The sequence below is a fragment of the Arvicola amphibius genome, chromosome 12 (assembly GCF_903992535.2).
Source record: "Arvicola amphibius chromosome 12, mArvAmp1.2, whole genome shotgun sequence".
In the NCBI taxonomy this organism is placed as follows: domain Eukaryota; kingdom Metazoa; phylum Chordata; class Mammalia; order Rodentia; family Cricetidae; genus Arvicola; species Arvicola amphibius.
The window spans coordinates 68918393-68935890 of NC_052058.2; the positions used below are offsets into that span (position 1 = coordinate 68918393).

Below are 17498 nucleotides of genomic sequence, written 5' to 3' on the forward strand. Positions count from 1 at the left end.
TATGACTTGTGTTTACTGAGAAGTCAGTGAGCATAGTACATGTCACATGACATAGCGTGTGTAACGTGGCATAGCATGTGTGGCTGTGCTGTGCTCCTCCCCTCTCTATTCTTCCCTTAAACAATGCTCAAGCCCACCCAATGTTCAACCTTCTCACTTGAAGACCTTTGTTTACAGTGTTGCCCCAGTTCCCTTGCCACTGATTCCTTGTTATCCTTAAGATCTCAGCTCCTAGGGAGACCCCCCTGAAGCCTTGACCAGGTCCCCCTCAAGGTCAGTACTCCCATGGGTTCCCCTATTGTGACGTTTACCACATACTAAGTGAATACGGATACCAAAGAGCACTCACTAAAGCTACTTTAGTTAGTCACATTGACTCTCCCTGGGGTCTTTCCTGAAAGGAAAAGCCTTTGACTTGACCTGAGCAGGCTTCACACATGGGCATCTGATCATGTGTGTTCTTTCTCCAAAGGCTTTTGCAATAGACAGGGAAGGTGATTCTTGCCAAGAATGCCTGAGGAAGAAAATGGCTGTTGTCGCTGGTCACCTGTCTGGCGTGTCTACTTAGATTCACCCCTCCTTTTAGACAGAGGAATGCTACTTTGTAACCCACAAAAGAGTTGCCCTGGGAAAGAGGGAGGCCTCAGTGGTCCTCCTTAAAGTGGACTGTGGCAGCATCCCAATCTTTCCACCTGGTTTCAGTCCCTCCTCCAGTCTCCACACAGTTTTAGAGACCACGTCTTCTGGTTAAGACTCTAGTTTGGATGTCTTCGTGTGTCCTTTTGGGTGTGTGTACATGGGTGGGTATTTATATGTGCATGTGGTCCTGCCTACAAGTGCATGTGTGTAGTGTTTGTTCAAAGCTGTGGCCTTCTTCCAGCAGGTGTGGGGTCGCAAATGTTGAGGCACAGTTTGTCTCTGTGATTGGTGGCAAATTATTTGAGTTGACTTCCATGAGTTTATCTCATCAAGCCATTTATCCTTTTTAGGTCCATCCTCCTGTGACCTTTGGTAGGTCATTGCAGTCATATTATCATTATTCTCTCTTAATGTGTATCAGAAGGGTCCTATTGATGTGCCGTTTGAAATCACCACTGATAGTGGCAGATAGATGCAGGTGTTTCCTATCCCTTCTCCAGTTAGGGGTCAGTGGGGCTAAAGAACAAACTCCAAGCTGACAGGCGGTCCTGCTGGTGAGGAATTGTGTTTCCCTTCTCCCAGACCCTTCTCATTCTGTGCACAGGAGCAAGTGACTTCTCCAGTCAAATAGACACACTTTGCCTGTGCAGTTTGACTGCAGCCAGGATCTCCCTTCCTGCTTCTCTAATCCTCCCATTCAGTCCTGGTGAGAAGTGCAGCCAGGCCGGGAAGATGGAAAAGCTGCTGTCCCCTTTCCTCTGTCATATTTGCGATGTCCCTTTCCTTCTTGGAATCTTAACAGCCCCACATTTGTATCTGCTGCTTGTTCTATCGAGAATGGAAAGTTTCTTCCCAGGCCTGGCAAACATAAGGCTACTGTGAGCCTCGGGCAAGCATCCAGGCGTTTCCAGAAACCTCCTTCCCTGGCACACGGAGGAGCACTGCTGATCGGAGGGCAAGGGTCTGCTTGTGTCCAGTTATGCTGTCTCTGTTCTTCTATGATTTCTTCTTTCTTCCTTTATTCCTCTTTTGCATGAAAATGTTTTTCCTGTCTAAGATTGCACTGAACTCTGAAAACCTCCTTAGGCTAAGCTGCAGCAAGGTCACTGTTAGAGCAGAAAGGTGAGGAGTTAAAACTCTCGACTAAGGACAGAAGGGACCTGAGTCTCATAGGGACCAAGGTCACTCCAAGGTTACTCTTTTGGTGGCTCTTCTGAATCTGTGACTTTTCTTGGACCCTGGCTGCATGACATGCTTTGGGGAACCAGTCACAAATGTACACAGACATAAAGCAAGACAAACATTTTACAATTGTTTACACTCACAAGAACCTGAAAATTATTTAAATTATCTGCCTGCCAGTAGAAGAATCCTTAGATTATTAGATGTGAGTCCATGTAGTAGAACACAGTTCATGGGAAACCATAAGATAACTGTGGGGGCAGTGACTTCAGAGGTGGCTGTAACATACTGACAAATGAAAAAAAATGTTGATTTATATTTGCATATAAATATACTTATATTTATATACATCATGTATACTGACTATGTGTGTACAGCCACAGAAATGCCTAGAAGTATATACTATGAACTAGTAACAAATCATGGGTTTGGAATGGGTTGCAAGGTGGAGTAGATATGTTGCTTTTTAGTTTATGTAGATTTTTGAAAATTACTGTTTTGCAGTTTTATAATTTTAAAATGAGCAATTGCTATCAGTTAAGTAGTAATTGATACAGTAATATCACTGACTTACCTGTAAGTTTTTTTCTATTCTTTATTTCAGCTTTCCTTTCTTTCTCCAGTCCCCTCTGCTTTGTATTGTTGAGACAAGATTTCACTCTGTAACCCAGGCTGACCTGAACTCACCTTGTAATCCAGTCTGTCCTGGAAGCCAGGTGGTCCTCCTGCCTCAACCACCATAGTTCTGCAGTTACAGGGAGGGTGCCTTTCACCTCATTTCTGCTCCTTTTGACTTCTGTCCTGTGCTGTGAAATTGCCACCTCTCTTTTTGCCTCTCTCTGTGTCTCTGTCTCTCTCTGTCTTCCTCCCTTCCTCCTTCCCTCCCTCTCTCTCTGTCTCTCTATCTCCCTCCTTCTTTTCCTCCCTCCCTCTCTTTCTGTGTGTCTCTGTCTGTCTGTCTGTCTGTCTGTCTCTCTCTCTCTCTCTCTCTCTCTCTCTCTCTGCAGTTTGTGTGTCTTTATCAGTATCATTGGAAGTCTGTATTCTCACTGAAGTGGGGAGGGAGTAGTGATGAATTCTCCTTTATTTTAAGAATCACAAAAGTGTTTTTACAAAGCTCTAGCTATATATGCAATGTCAGGTTTTCTGTGTTCTGGTGTGTCACCCCAACTATGTACCCCTTGTGATTCTGGGCTTACTGCTTATCCAAAGGAAGGGAAACTGCTCACAAGTTATTTTTTTCCATAAAAACTATTTAGTTAGTTAGATGATAGCTTGACTTTTCTTTGATTTATTCTTTGACAGTTTCATACATGTGTATAATGTCACACCAGCCCTTACGCTGCCCCTCCACGTTTACCAAACACCTCCCAGCCTGCGCTCTTCTGGCCTTCTCGTATTCTCCTAATATTAACTGCTGCTAAATGTTTAAAATTATGATATTTAAGTTTGATATCAAAAAGGAGCAATAATTAATATAGTATGAGGGCCCTCAAAATATGAAGCCACTGAGTTCGGTTCAGACAGCCAACTCTAGCTCTGCACAGTGGATAGTAACATCTACTCTAGATTTTAATTATATAGGAAATTGTGTGAAGTACAGTAGATAATTATAATTGTCCTTCTTGTGATTCTGTGGGACAAACCCAAACATGCTTTGTACATGTCAGACAAACGCTGAGCTACACTCCAAACCAGCTACAGAACCTTCTGTGCAGACAATCGCTGAGCTCCGCTCCAAACCAGCTACAGTACCTTCTGAGGTTCTGGAGAGCTAGCTCAGGCTGTAGGACGCTTGCTGCACAAGCATTAGGACCTGGTTGGGTCCCCAGCACCCATGCTTTTAAAGAAGTTGGGTGTGGTGAAATGTGTCTATCATCCCAGAGCTGGAGAAGCAGAGACCAGAGGATTCTGTGAGCCTGCTAGCCAGCCAGCCTAGCCTAATGGTGACAACCCCCCCCCATCTCAACAAACAAGGTAGATGGCTCCTGAGGGGTGACACTGGAGGTTAGTCTCTGACCTACACGCACGCATGCACCCACATTCACACACACTTTTGTCTGTGTAGCTAAGACGCAGAGTGGTGCCTTTGCCTCGGGATGCCCTGCATGCACTGGCTCCCGTTACCTTCTCCAGCCAGCATCAGCGAACGGTCTTTGCTGTGAGGTTGTGTTTTCAGGGAGGCGAGTATCTGTTTTTGGATCTGACTCTGGAGTGCTTTGAAGTCTTCTTTGAATATGAAACGTGGAATAATGGGGCTCCAAACAGTTGACCCCTTTTGTCGTTGCTCTGACTCTGCTCTCGAGGGAGAAGCTGTCCCCAACTTAAAACAACACCCTGTGTTACTGAGGATGTGTGTAGCATGCCAAGCACCCAAAAGGACCCTGGCTGTCCCTGAGCAATGGCACCTGGTGTACCTTTATGAATCTGTCAGAGGAAACAGTGTTGCAATACTCTTGCTTACCAAGATTTTGTTTTTTCTTTGTTTTGTTTTGTTTTGTGGGGGGGGGGGGGTTGATCTGTTTAATCTGTCAGTCACCTCTCCATCCCATAGTTCCTGAGGTGTGTTCTCACTGTACCTTCTCCATCCCATAGTTCCTGAGGTGTGTTCTCACTGTACCTTCTCCATCCCATAGTTCCTGAGGTGTGTTCTCACTGTAACTTGAGTGACAAGGGAATAACTTCATGAGGAAATTTTTGTGCTTGTGCTGAGCACCCCCCGCCCCCACCATGATGTTTATAAGATTAAACTTACTCATTCCTCCCCCTTTACCCCAAAACACAGACACCTCTCTTTACCAGATGGATTTCTAGCCTGATGGGGACCAGGTATCTCCTAAATCACCTCTTTTATTACATTTATCCACTGACGTGTGTGAGTCTGAAGGGATGACCTGAGCATACTACTGCACAGGTGTGGAGGTCAGGGGACAACTTTTGAGAGAAGCTTTTCTCCTTCCATCATGTGGGATCCCAGCACTGAACTCAGATTATCAGACGTCACCTCGACAGCCTGGTTTTGTGGTCTTTAATTTGAGCAAAGCCACAATTAGAGGGTTGTATTCAGATTGCTTGGAAACTACTTTTGGAACTCTCTAAATCCTCTTCTCATCATCTGTTTGCCTTGGGTGGATTTTCCTAACAACAGAACGTTATCAACATCCCCCCCCCCACCCCCTTCACCTTCCAATTGTGGTGCCCAGGGCTTGTCCTGAGTTCCTCAATCATTCGGGTTCAGTGGCTCCCTATTTCTCCTCCCCAGTGCCATTGCTTCTATCCTGCGGGCCTGGCTTGACCAGTGTGCAGAGGACTTCCGGGAGCCCCCTCACTTCCCTTGCCTGCAGAAGCTGCTGGACTATCTCAAACGGATGATGCCTGGCTCCGACCCAGAGAGGAGAGCGCAAAACCTTCTTGAACAGTTTCAAAAGCAGGAAGTGGATTCCGACAGTGAGTACCTGTTTGGTCCCAGGGAAAACCTAGATTGGGATTCTGCATTGTGGAGGCTCCCCATTTGTTGACTGGATAAGAAACCTTGGTGCCCTCAGAAACTGGGATAGGTGTAAAATTATTCAAGTGTTAACTCAGAACCTTATAGCTTTAGAGTGAAAAGGGGAATTTTCGAGACTGATTTTATGATTTTGCAGATTAAATTTTGAGGCCAACTCAGAGGAGCTAAGCCATTTCCTGGGGTTCCTTCTGTCACCAAGAATAGAGTTTCCTTGATTTTTTTTTTTTATTTTTTAACTTTCTGTTGTGAACATGGGCCAGGCTGATCATGAACTGGCTACTTATTCTCTGCCTCACATTTTCTCTCAAATAAACCTGTCACAAACAGCGACACCATAGAGCTGGCCAGGATTCAAGCCCATTTCCCCTCTCAAAAGCTTGGAGGAGGTGTTTCTCCTTTGCCCTAGAAAGCATTGCTGTAACAGGTCCCCAGCAGCGTAGATTACCGTCATCTGCTCTCTCTAAGGGCCACATCAAAGGAAGTTTCTGAGACTGTTTTTCCTATTGGAGGCTGACCTCTAATCTCAAGGACAAATGCAGGGGCCACCGCTGCTGGTCAGAAAGTGTGTTGACTGCCAAGCTCTGAAGAAATTAGTCAAGAGGTTCCATCAGCACGATGGTACATCCTTTCACTGAGGTGTAGGGTAACAGTTTCCATGGCAACTGACCCACTTGGAACTTCTGATGGGCACTTCCTTGAAGTAATGCCTGATTTCCTCAGTGAGGGAAAGGAAATGGGTCCTAACACAGATAAGGGACGCAACCCCAGAGCCACAGAAAATACAGGAACTCTACATTCCACTTGCTACCTGTTGAATGGCTTGCTCACACTGGGGACTGGAGAAGGGGAACGCGATTGCATCATCCAGCTCAGATTGCCAGAGGCTTTGTATCTGTGATGACTTCATCTGCCGGGAATGCTTGAATACCCGGGAAGCTCCAGCTGCCAGACCTCAGCTCCCTTCTGGGCCTCCAGGCAGCTCTGGCCAGCTTTGTGCTGGAGTGGGAATGCAGCGGGCTGCTGCTGCTCACTGGAACTCAGCTCTCCCCACTGGGGCTGCCTCTGGCTCCGCGCCTAATTGGGGAACCAGGAGGACCAGTCATTGGTTGTCTCCAGCTCAGGGACTGGAGGGCAGAGCTCTTTTGGCAGGCAGAGGCAGGGACAAGGGAGGTGGCTTGACTTCACAAAAACTTTTAGGCAATGCCCAAGAAGGAATCTTTTCCAAAGTATGGGCAATTATTCTCAAGAAAGCTCCAGGGCCTGTTTATGAAGTGCAGGCGCCATTCCTGAGTAGGGGTGTTGGGAGCTTGAGTCCCTTGTGCCCCACCCCTCATGTCTCACTAGCGAAAGTAATGAGGTTTCCTGTGTGTCTTCATTTTTCATACGCTCTGGAGAGAGTCAGGTGCTAGAGCAGCCAAGTCCTAGACCAGGTTCCAGACAGGATCATAGTCCTCACACAATTGCATTCTGGGTGCACACCAGACTTAGGAGTGTTTGAACAAACTAATGACATCTATCCTTACCCTGTACTCTCCCTTGGCTGAAGCAGGGCAGCCTCTACACTGTCTTAGAGGTGGGTGGTGTATTGTAGCTGTCAGGAGGGATGGACGGCCCCTTTGAGCCTTTGATTGGCACATCAGATTTCTTATTTCTCCACTGAATGAGAAAGTACCGGAGTTGAGTGGAGGGAAAGTTCTGGAATCTGGCTCTAGCTTCCTGCACATGGTGGGATTTCAGCTCTTTAATTGGTACTTGCTCGTATCCAAGGTAACAGGAATAGTCAGTGCTGCTCTCCTCCCTTTTCCCAGATGTAACCCAACCCATTCACATCAGGCCCTTCAACTCCAGGGCCAGTCCTGAAATCATAGCCCTGCACCAAGAGTAGCACATGGTAACCTGACAGGATAAGGGATAGGTCTCTCATAGGTAGTTTAGAAGAAGCTGCACCGATTTGATGGTGCAAGATGCCTAATAACGTCCACTCTGAAGAGAGAAAAGGCTTAAAATGTAAACATGCCGAGGGAATGTCCTCCAGGATGTCACTATGGTGACTAGAGCCCCACCCCCACCCCCACGAGCAGTGGCAGGTTTGACCGGAAGGAGAGTGACAGGAATGAGGTTGGGAAACAACTCAGGAACTGGTAGAAGATTCCAGTAAGGGGACTTTAAGTGGAGGCTGGAGGCTTCTGCAGCTGGACTCAATGACGATTAGTGGGTGGTGGTTTTCTTTGACCTCTGCAGGCTATGACCCTTGAACTTTCTGATGATTGATGGCCAGCTGTATAGGATCCCAGTGACTTTAGTTTAAATTTATTTTACACTTTGTGTGCACTCTAGGTGGAAGCTGATGGCAGCTCTGAATGTCTGAGTCTGAAATATGTTTGAAGGTTCTATGGATCTCATGCAGGTCTCTGAAGTCCCAATGGTCTGTCCTACCTGCCAAAGCCTGGCCTGCTTCCCCCTCACTCTTAGGCGTCTGGTTCTGAGTGACCCAGCAATCAAGGATTGTGTATCTGGGGCAAAGGTGTTAGCTGGGTTAGTCCCGGAAATGATGATGGCATTGGCGGGAGCCGAGATGAGGGTTGTGTTGCTTTACTTCTGCAGTCTTTGCCTAGGGTAGCCTTTGAACTGCCTCTCAAGGATAGCTCAAGGCCTCTGAGCTTAATAAGAATGAACCCACGAGACTGGATCTCCATTTGGCTCCAGTTTTGCTCTCATTCATCTCTACCTGTGGTTTTCTGAAGAGTTACCTCCTTTCCTCCTGAATGGAAGAAGTGCAGCCTGACGCTGTGAGCAAAGCCCATTTACTGATTGTGTCCTCATTGTGGGCAGATGGCCTTCTCAACACCAGCTCCTTCAGCCTGGAAGAGGAGGAGGAACTGGAGAGCGGAGGGTCAGCAGAATTCACGTGCTTCTCAGAAGACCTGGTGGCGGAACAGCTGACCTACATGGACGCCGTAGGTCTCTTACTGTATCTCAAATGTGCTTCCACTTAAAACGTTTGTCAGTGACAATACTGGTGGCCCAGATAGGGCAGAGGGCAGTACTGGGGAACGGGCTAGAAATCCTTCTGAGTCTCTGAGAGAGTCTGTGGCTGTAAAGGGAGAGTCAGTCGAGGTGCTATGTGACTCACTTGTATGAATAATTCAGGCCCAGCTCTTCTTGCAGCCCCGGGTGAAAGTGCATTTTCCTGGGAGCTCAGGTCACAGAGGGAAGTAAGAATTCTAATCCTAGTGAAACAGAATCTACCCTGTTCTGCGGGTATTTCTCTCCCTTCGGACTCATAAATATTTCAAGAGCCGAACTGTTTATTTGGAGGATTGTAAAGGGGTCAGAGCACAAGTTAGGATGAAATACATTCATTGACTCCACATGTGACCATATCTGGCAGAGGGTTTGCACGTGTGCTTGCTGCACATTTGAGGCTGGACCGTTTCTGTGTGCTGTGCACATTGACCGTGTGAGTCACATTTGAAAGCTTCAGGTTTGCTGGAATGCACAGTTAAAGAATTACCCATTGTCACGGTGGCTGTTCTCTTCTGCTCCTAACTGAGCTCTGCCACTTCTGCAGCACACAGAACGGCCGAAGTTTCCATCCAACGAGAAAGCAAATAAAGTATGGAAAGCAGAGAGTCTATGCGGAACACATCCTGGGTGGAAAATAGATCAGAGAGTCTATACAGAACACATGCCGGCTATCTTTCTTATATACCAACTTTTACACATCTTATATTGAGTTGTACAAATGAGAATCTGATCTATTCAACATTTTTTTTTTTTGGTTGTACAACTGATAGAATAAGGGAGAGTTGAAAAATATCTTATTTTTATTGCTTTAAGGGAAAGACCTGGAAACCAGGCTTTCGGTTCCCCATTCTTCTGTGTGGTTTGTGAGGCTGGCTTTTTCCCCTTCTATTAGCATCTTTCTCTGCTTTGAAAAATGAGGAACAGTCACATTTGAAAGATGGGGATGTGCCGTAGTGATGTGGACTGCTTTTCAGGTGTCCCGAGAGCTTCTGTCCTCGTGGTAGGTGACTGGCGGTTTCTGAGTGTCCAGGACACTCCATATGCTTTTGAGGTTAAAATAACCATCGCCTCTTTTCTTTTTGATCAGTAGCACAGACTGTAATAGAATTACTTGACGTTCTGTGCAAGGTATGTAAATAAAAATGGCTTTGGTTATTTTCATTATCTTTTGGTAAGTTTTTTTTTTCTCTCAGTTAAGCAAATTCAAAGGATCATGTGGGTAGAGTTGTGGTGGCTCATGCCTTTAATTCTAGCACTGGGGAGACAGAAGCAGGTGGATCTCTATGAGTTCAAGACCAGTCTGCTCTACATAGTGAACTCCAGGACAGCCAGCACTACCTAGGGAGATCCCATTTAAAAATAAACCCAAAACAAACGAACAAACAAACAAAATCCATAAACAAACAGAAACCACCAAGTAGCAAGTCAAGTGGAGAAAGGTGATTTATCCACTTAGAGAGCACCCATCTGCAGATGTCATAGACCGCGTGTCCCATGGGGCTTCTGTGATGCCCTTAATGTCCATTCCTCTTTTGTTTCAGCAACTATTCAAGAAGGTCGTGCCTCACCACTGCCTAGGCTGCATTTGGTCTCAGAGGGACAAAAAGGAAAACAAACATTTGGCTCCTACGATCCGTGCCACCATCTCTCAGTTTAATACCCTCACCAAATGTGTCGTCAGCACCATCCTGGGGAGCAAGGAACTCAAAACTCAGCAGAGAGCCAAAATCATCGAGAAGTGGATTAACATTGCTCACGTAATTGTCTTATAAAAAAAGTCTTTGTGTTTGGTAGATGGCCTTCCTGAGGCTCTGTGGCTTCTGACCTGAGTCCGCAGACATGAATTACGCTCTGCTGAGGCTCAGAGTCTAGGCTGTTGGAGCTGTTCACACGTCGCATGACTGGCGTCTAACGCCATGTACAGAAGGCAGTCTCCAAGTCACTGATCTTCTAGTTTATGAGTTTCCTAATGTGTATGAGTTCCAGGATTATTTACTTTAGGGATATAGAAGCTAGACCACAACTGATTTAGCTATATAAGAGACAGTTACTGAGGTGACTTCTGCCTGTGCAAGGGAGGGTCAGCAATATGAGTGTTACAGATGTGGAGGAGGGAAAAGTTACCCCGGAGTAAAGTTGGTCAAGGAAGACTGTGAGTGAATTTAGCTTTATGTGTCCAAGAGTGGGGTTGTAGGTACTTGAAGATGAAAGTTTTCTTCTAGGCAAGAGGAAGCTACAGTAAAAATGAAAAAAATGATTGTGAAAAAAGTTGATATATAAATACTCTGTTACTCTATTATGTTCTGGGCCATGATTAACCCTCAACCAAAACAAAACACATTTTGCTTCATGTTCCATTAGATATATTTTTCCACTAAGCCTGTTTGTAGGGCATGATACCTGAATAGTTTACATTTTCTTTTATTGTTTTTGACCAAAGAGTAAAGCCACAGATGTTCCAGAGAATTTGCTCTTTTTTTTTGAGCCCTTAGGACAGCCTATCTCCCCTCACATGCTAATGTCGGAAAGAAACGAGCAGGAAGCAAAACACAGATGTCGTAAAGAACTTACCTCTCCCCTGTTCTAAGTCAAACTTACTTCTCCACAAAAATAACTGCAAGAAGTTTTGAGAGAATTTAACACTAGCATGGGATGTCTCTTTCTCTTTAGAATTGTAAGAAAATATTTTTTGCCAAAACCTCAAAACAAATGGTCTTTTGCTCCGAATTCATGGACCTATTTAGACAGGAAAAAACATGCATCCCTGTGCGTGGCGGAGTGACTTGAATAATGAATTTTAGTTGAAGTTAAATATAGATTGTGTGTTTATATGATAGAGAAACTGTGGATAACTCAGAGTGTACTCCACATCCTATAGCACGTAGAGAAAGCCAGGAATCTTTATCCTTGCTCTTTCTTGGGTTTTTCCCCAGTGTTGAATATGTTATGTCTCTTGAAATCGTGTAGAATAACATCATAAAACGCTAAAACTCACAGGTGGTTTTCTGCCAAGATTTATTTTATTCTTCCCTCATTAGTCACAGTCGATTTCTATTGGAAAAAAAAGTTTGAAAAATGCTATTAATTTTGCATGTAGAAACAATTTCTGACCTAATATGGGTGTGTGCTCTTGGCCTGGCCTCTGTGCTGCATTTTCGGTCTAGCATTGCGTCTTTTGGAAGATGCCTTCTCTTTTAAAAACGTGACTGGATGCTTCATGCGTTCCCTTAAGCCCTTAGCCTCAGCCTGTTACTGAATAATGCATTCCATATGTTTATTACGATGGACATGAGATGTCAGGGCCTGGGTGTCTTTATTTATTGCAAGTTTTCTGGTTTTCTAGAACATAATTTTGGGATGCTGAACCTTTGTTGAACCACGCTGTCAGAGTGTGGTTTCCAGACTGCAGCAGTTCTATACCCTCCCTCCTTCCCTCCCCCCTCCCTCCCTCCCTCTATACTCCCTCCCCCTTCCCTTTCTCCTTCCGGGCCCTTCCTCTCTTTTCCTTTTCTTTTTTAAATAATGGGGACTTCAGGACATTTTTAAAGACCGGGCATGACTTTTATGAAATACATTGAAATTTGCTTTGAAGAAAACATTTAAGGATTCGATTGGCATGCGAGATTTTGTCATGCCAAATTGGGGAATTCAGTTTTCCCTCCATAGTGCAGATCAAAATTGCTTAGCAAAATGATTCTTGAAGCAATTTGCACTTGGTGTTCTGCATGAATCCAAACATGTACTCATGCAGTGTACTCAACTGTAAAACCTGGATACAGTGCACTCCTGTGTACTTTCATGTAAAGTATCCCTGACATTTTTCCAGTGTGGTTACTTCTGGGGGCCAGCTAGCAATGAGACCTTTTCCTGTTTTACCAACCCTACTATTCTGTGTCTGTCTCTGTCTCTCTCTCCCTCCCTCCCTCCCTCCCTCCCGGGTTGCTGGCTGCCCATATGGGCTTGGCCCCTTATGGTAGGATACATTTAAGGAAGGATCTTCTCTCCTTACCCAGAATACAACACCCAGAATCTTTCTGTTTTGTTTTAAAACACTGCCAAAATGAATCTTACTTTAAAAGCCCAAGTTATTTTGGAAGCATTGAAGTACCAAGGTGTTTCTGAATGTTTACTATTGTGGGACAAGCCAATTTGAAACCAAATGACTTTGTATAAAAATATTCCCCCTTGAATAAGAGCATGAAAAGCCCAAGTTCAACTTGTGGTGAATTTTTATTGCCAAGTTATATACACTCACAGGGCACAGGCTCTTTGTACCATCTGAATTACAGTGGTTTCTGCCCAGCTCCCTCAGAGAGCCACAGGACACAGTGATCCCCCGCATGTATTTTTAAGGCATGCCTACGTAAGCTTTCTGCAGAAGAAAGCTGACCTCTCTAGCGCAGCCGTGCATGCTTACCGCCTCGAGTTGTTTTCCCTGGGCAAGCTGGAAACTATAAAACTGTAACAACAGCGCAAAAATATATTGGGGGTGGGGTGGGGGGACCAAACTGACGGTGCCAAAATCTATAAAGTGTTTTGGTGACTGGGGCGGGAGGAAGGAGCCACTTTTTGATGTGCAGTATTTATACAGCTGCCTATGTAGTGGTAAGAATTCATAGCAGCTGTAATACCTCTGACACAGGAAGCCAGCGACCCCCTGTATACCGATGTCTGAATGCCTTCTATGTCTGTTCCTCCCCGCACAGGAGTGCAGAATCCTGAAGAACTTTTCCTCCCTGAGGGCCATCGTTTCCGCTCTGCAGTCCAACTCCATCTATCGGCTGAAGAAGGCTTGGGCCGCCGTCCCAAAGTGAGTCCCCCAGGGCCTGCTCAACTCCTCTCTGCCTGGGCAGTCCGTTGCTGCTTCCGTACCATGGGTGCTTACCGTCAGAACACGTATTACATGACAAGAGAAACATATCTGAAACCCCGGATGTGTTCCAGGAAGGGCACATTAATGAATTTCGCGGGATAGCTACTGTAGGAATCACACTGACTCTTGGTGGGTGCCAGAGCCGTGATTACCACCAGCCTGGGGCCTGCCTTGAAGGGTGTGTTTAGTGTCTGGGTCTTGGAGGACAAGGTCATGGAGTGGTGAGGTTGGGCAGTTTGCATGATTTCTGGTTATTTTCCAGCCCCCTTCCAAAGCCCTAAACTGCTCTAGGATGGGAGGGATGGCATGTGCAGTTAGGACCTTGATGCTCAGTAAGAAGCCACAGTGCCCACTTCTGCTGCATATTCAAAGCTAACTTCGGCGAGGGGGGCTCCTTTCAAGGTGCCTGACTGAGATTATCAGCCACTCACATCCTGTGCTGTGCTTTCCTCAGACTTAGTCCAGCCTTTGGAACTGGTACCACAGTGTGATCTTAGCCTGTCACTATTGCTGTTTCCTCCACTTCTGGAACTTTGTGGACCAGAGACTTTTTTTTCCTCAAAGGGATGAACAGTTTGTTCCTACATTAGTTCAGATTTAGAGGACGTCTATGTCAGAGTCTCTACTGCTCTGATAAACACCATGACCAAAAGCAGCTTGGGGAGGGAAGGGTTGATTTCACTGTGCAGTTTCTCAGTCCATCATCCAGAGGAAGTCAGGGCGGAACCTGGAGGAACGGTGCTTGCTGGCTTGCTTGGTCTTCTTTCTTGTACCATCCAGGATGACCTTCCCGGGATGGCACCACCCATAGTAAGCTGGGTGCTCCCGTATCTACCATCAGTCAGGAAAATGCCCCACAGATTTGCGTACAGGCCTACAGACCAATTCTATGGAGGCATTTTCTTGATTAGGGTCTCTTCTTCTGGGTGATGGTGGTGCACGCCTTTAATCCCAGCACTCAGGAAGCAGAGACAGGCAGATCTCTGTTAATTTAAGGCCAGCCTTGTCTATAGAGCGAGTTCCAGGACAAGCCCCAAAGCTGCAGAGGAACCCTGTCTTGAAAAAAATCTCTTTATCCCAGAATATTCTTGCTTGTGCCAAGTTGACATAAAAACCAGCCAGCCAAGAGGGTAAGCCTTGTGTCATAGGTCCCATTGGGCTAGCTCCGTCCAGATCTTCCGAGGCTTGAACTAGTGAGGCTGCCAAGCTGTATCAGGAAGGGTGTGGGAACTGCCCATCTTCCCCGTATGCAGCACAGCCAGTGTTGATCAGGAGGGAAGTCAGCGGACTCTCTAGCTGAGGCTGCCCTGAGTTTGCGCTCAAGCCACAAGCCCTAGGTGCGAATTTCCATCATCACCCACAATGGACTAAGCCCCAAGGGACTGATACTGTTTGTGGTAATTCCTTGTCTGGGTATAACTGCTACAAAACATTCGAGCAGAGCAACCTAAGGAAGAAAGGGTTGAGTTTGGGTTACAATTCTAGGGGCTAGAGTAGGTGTGTCAGTGGGAGCAGGAAGTGGCTGAAAGCTTACCGAGCTTGATGTTTCCCTACCAACCAGCCCAGGGCTCCAGCCTGTGGGGTGGTGTGGTCACATTGAGGGCAGTGTTGTAGTTACTGTCTGTCACTGTGAGGAGCTAGGGTGGTGTAGTAGTTACTGTCTGTCACTGTGAGGAGCTAGGGTGGTGTCGTAGTTACTGTCTGTCACTGTGAGGAGCTAGGGTGGTGTCGTAGTTACTGTCTGTCACTGTGAGGAGCTAGGGTGGTGTTGTAGTTACTGTCTGTCATTGTGAAGACCAAAGCGATGTATAGAGGAAGACATTTAATCGGGGGCTGGTTGCAGTTTCAGAGGATGGGTCCATATGAGTCCATACCATCATGGCAGGGAGCAAGGTGGCAGGCATGCGTGGCTCTGGAGCAGTAGCTAAGAGCTTATATTTTGATCTGAAGATAGTGGAGAGAGGAAATGGAATCCCACATGGACTTTATTAATTTATTGGTTTCTTTTTCAAGACAGGGTTTCTCTGCAGCTTTAGAGCCTGTCCTGGAGGTAGCTCTTGTAGACCAGGCTGGCCTCGAACTCACAGAGATCCGCCTGCCTCTGCCTCCCGAGTGCTGGGATTAAAGACGTGCGCCACCACCACCCGGCCCCACATGGACTTTAAAACCTCCACGCCCACCAATAGTGACACACCTCCTCCAATAAGCCCACCCTTCTAATTCTTCCCACACAGTTCTGCCAACTGGGCACCAACCATTCAAATAGATGAGCTTACTGAGGCCCTCTGGTTCAAACCACTGCAGGTGGGGTTTTCCACCTCAACCATGAATAGATTTTTTTTTTCAAGAAAGGGTTTCTCTGTAGCTTTGGAGCCTGTCCTGGAACTTTCTCTATAGACCAGTCTGGCCTCAAATGCCTAGAGAGATCTGCCTGTCTCTGCTTCCCAAGTGCTGGGATTAAAGGCATGCGCCAACACATCCTGTCTATCTAGATGTATTTTTAGAAATATACCTGGGGGGAGGGAGAAATATACCCAGAGATATCTCCGTGGTGATTCTAACCACCATCATGCTATTCAACTCTGTAAGAGGCCCACATTGGCAAACCAGAGTGTCATAAATTTATGCTGGAAAATGGGTGCCAGAGGACTTATGTTTACAGATGAGATGAGAAGCAGCTTTGATTGGTTAGGTAATTCTTGGATGCTTTACAAGGAAGGAATTAAAATGAATGGTATTAGTCCTAGCATTCAGAATGCAGAGGCTCTGTGAGTCGGATGCCAGCCTGATCTATATAGCAAGTTCCAGGCTAACCAGGGCTACATAATGAGACCTTGTCTTAAAAAGCTAATCTTAATATGCTTGGAGTTACATAGCTGAAGAAGCCACACCCACCTGGATGACAAACCTCCAACTGTTTCAGAACAGAAATGCAACCTAGGCTTTTCAGGTCCACTGCACCCCCCCCCCCCCCCCCCCATTTTCCCCTTGAACATACATTTATTGAAAGATATAGGTCATAAAGGATCATTTGATGGCAGTGTCTGGTAAAGTAGGAGGGGAAAATCAGAAGCCTACCTCCTCTACGCCTTGGCTTTGCCTTCCCTACTCACTACTGTTCCACATAAACAAAGGAATGGTCAGATATTAAAATGCAGTCTTGTCTGACGTCAGCGAAAGAATGATTGTGGCTTTCATTGGTGGGTGACTAGTTGCCTAGCGAGCCCAGGATCTCTTCTGCAGCAGGTCTGAATCTTAAACTACAAGTTGAAAAACTAGCACACGGGGCTCGAGAGATAGCTCCATGGTTGAGAGCCCTCCACGTTCTTGTAGAGGACCCAGGTTCAATTCCCAGCCCCACATTCATTTGTAACTTTAATTCCAGAGGACCAGATGCCTCTGGGCTCTGAGGCCACTACACTAATACACCTCACAGACAGACACACATAAACACACAATGAAAGTAATGCAAATAAATCTCTAAAATAAAAGTCTACGGTCCATGTGCCTTAGTTTCTTGGGTTGCCAAAGAGAAGATCCGTTTTTTCAGCTGGATTTTCAAACAATTTTCCAAAAAAAAAAAAAAGAATGAAAAATCTCAAAACTGAACTTGTCGGGCATGTGTGAGTGTTTAGAAAGGATGCCGTAGCCTATGGCTGGTACCCCTTCCTTATCAGTTGTCCGTGCTCTCCATGGCTAAATGCTGGGAGGGGGAGTTGCGGGCTCTTACTCAGGAACCACTTTCATCACCATCCTTTACATTGCCAGCTTTTACTGCAGAGTCTTCTTTCTATTGAAATACTTGCATAACCAAGTTCTTAATTGTTTTCTCCACAACAGAAATAGCTTTCTTTTCGTGGTTTGGTTATACAAATAATATTATACTCCTTATAATGCAAATAAGTCTTAATAATGGCCTTTTTATGGTAATAAAGTTGCTGTACACACGGGGATTTGGCTGCTAATCATCTGTGGCCTCCAGAGTCATCCATTCAGTGGCTGTGGAGAGACGTGTACACAGACAAGCGGGATGCTTTGGGGGCAGTGCATGGGGCGGGGCATGAGCCTCACAGGTGCTTTACACGTCTCGTGCTTCAGTGGCTTTCTTGTATACAGACAAGGAAATTGAGACAGCAGAGGTGAGCCACTCGTCCACGATCACTAAGGAAGTAAGTAGGCGTGAACCTATTCCCCATGACTGGAGAACCCACTGTGGTTCTACAGATCCTCTCTGACTGCGAGAATAAGAATACAGGCCGGGATGCAGAC

General features: G+C 46.0%; 1 protein-coding gene across 2 annotated transcripts in view; it reads left to right on the forward strand.

The window, feature by feature from the left end:
• Positions 1-17498, forward strand: part of Rgl1 (ral guanine nucleotide dissociation stimulator like 1) — a 248957-nt gene that overhangs the window by 200986 nt on the left and 30473 nt on the right. For both annotated transcript variants that reach the window (XM_038349180.2, XM_038349183.2), the window contains 4 exons: positions 5084-5268; positions 8162-8286; positions 9898-10113; positions 13063-13166. In XM_038349180.2, coding sequence (XP_038205108.1) covers positions 5084-5268; positions 8162-8286; positions 9898-10113; positions 13063-13166 — 630 coding nt within the window. The remainder of the gene's footprint in view (positions 1-5083; positions 5269-8161; positions 8287-9897; positions 10114-13062; positions 13167-17498) is intronic.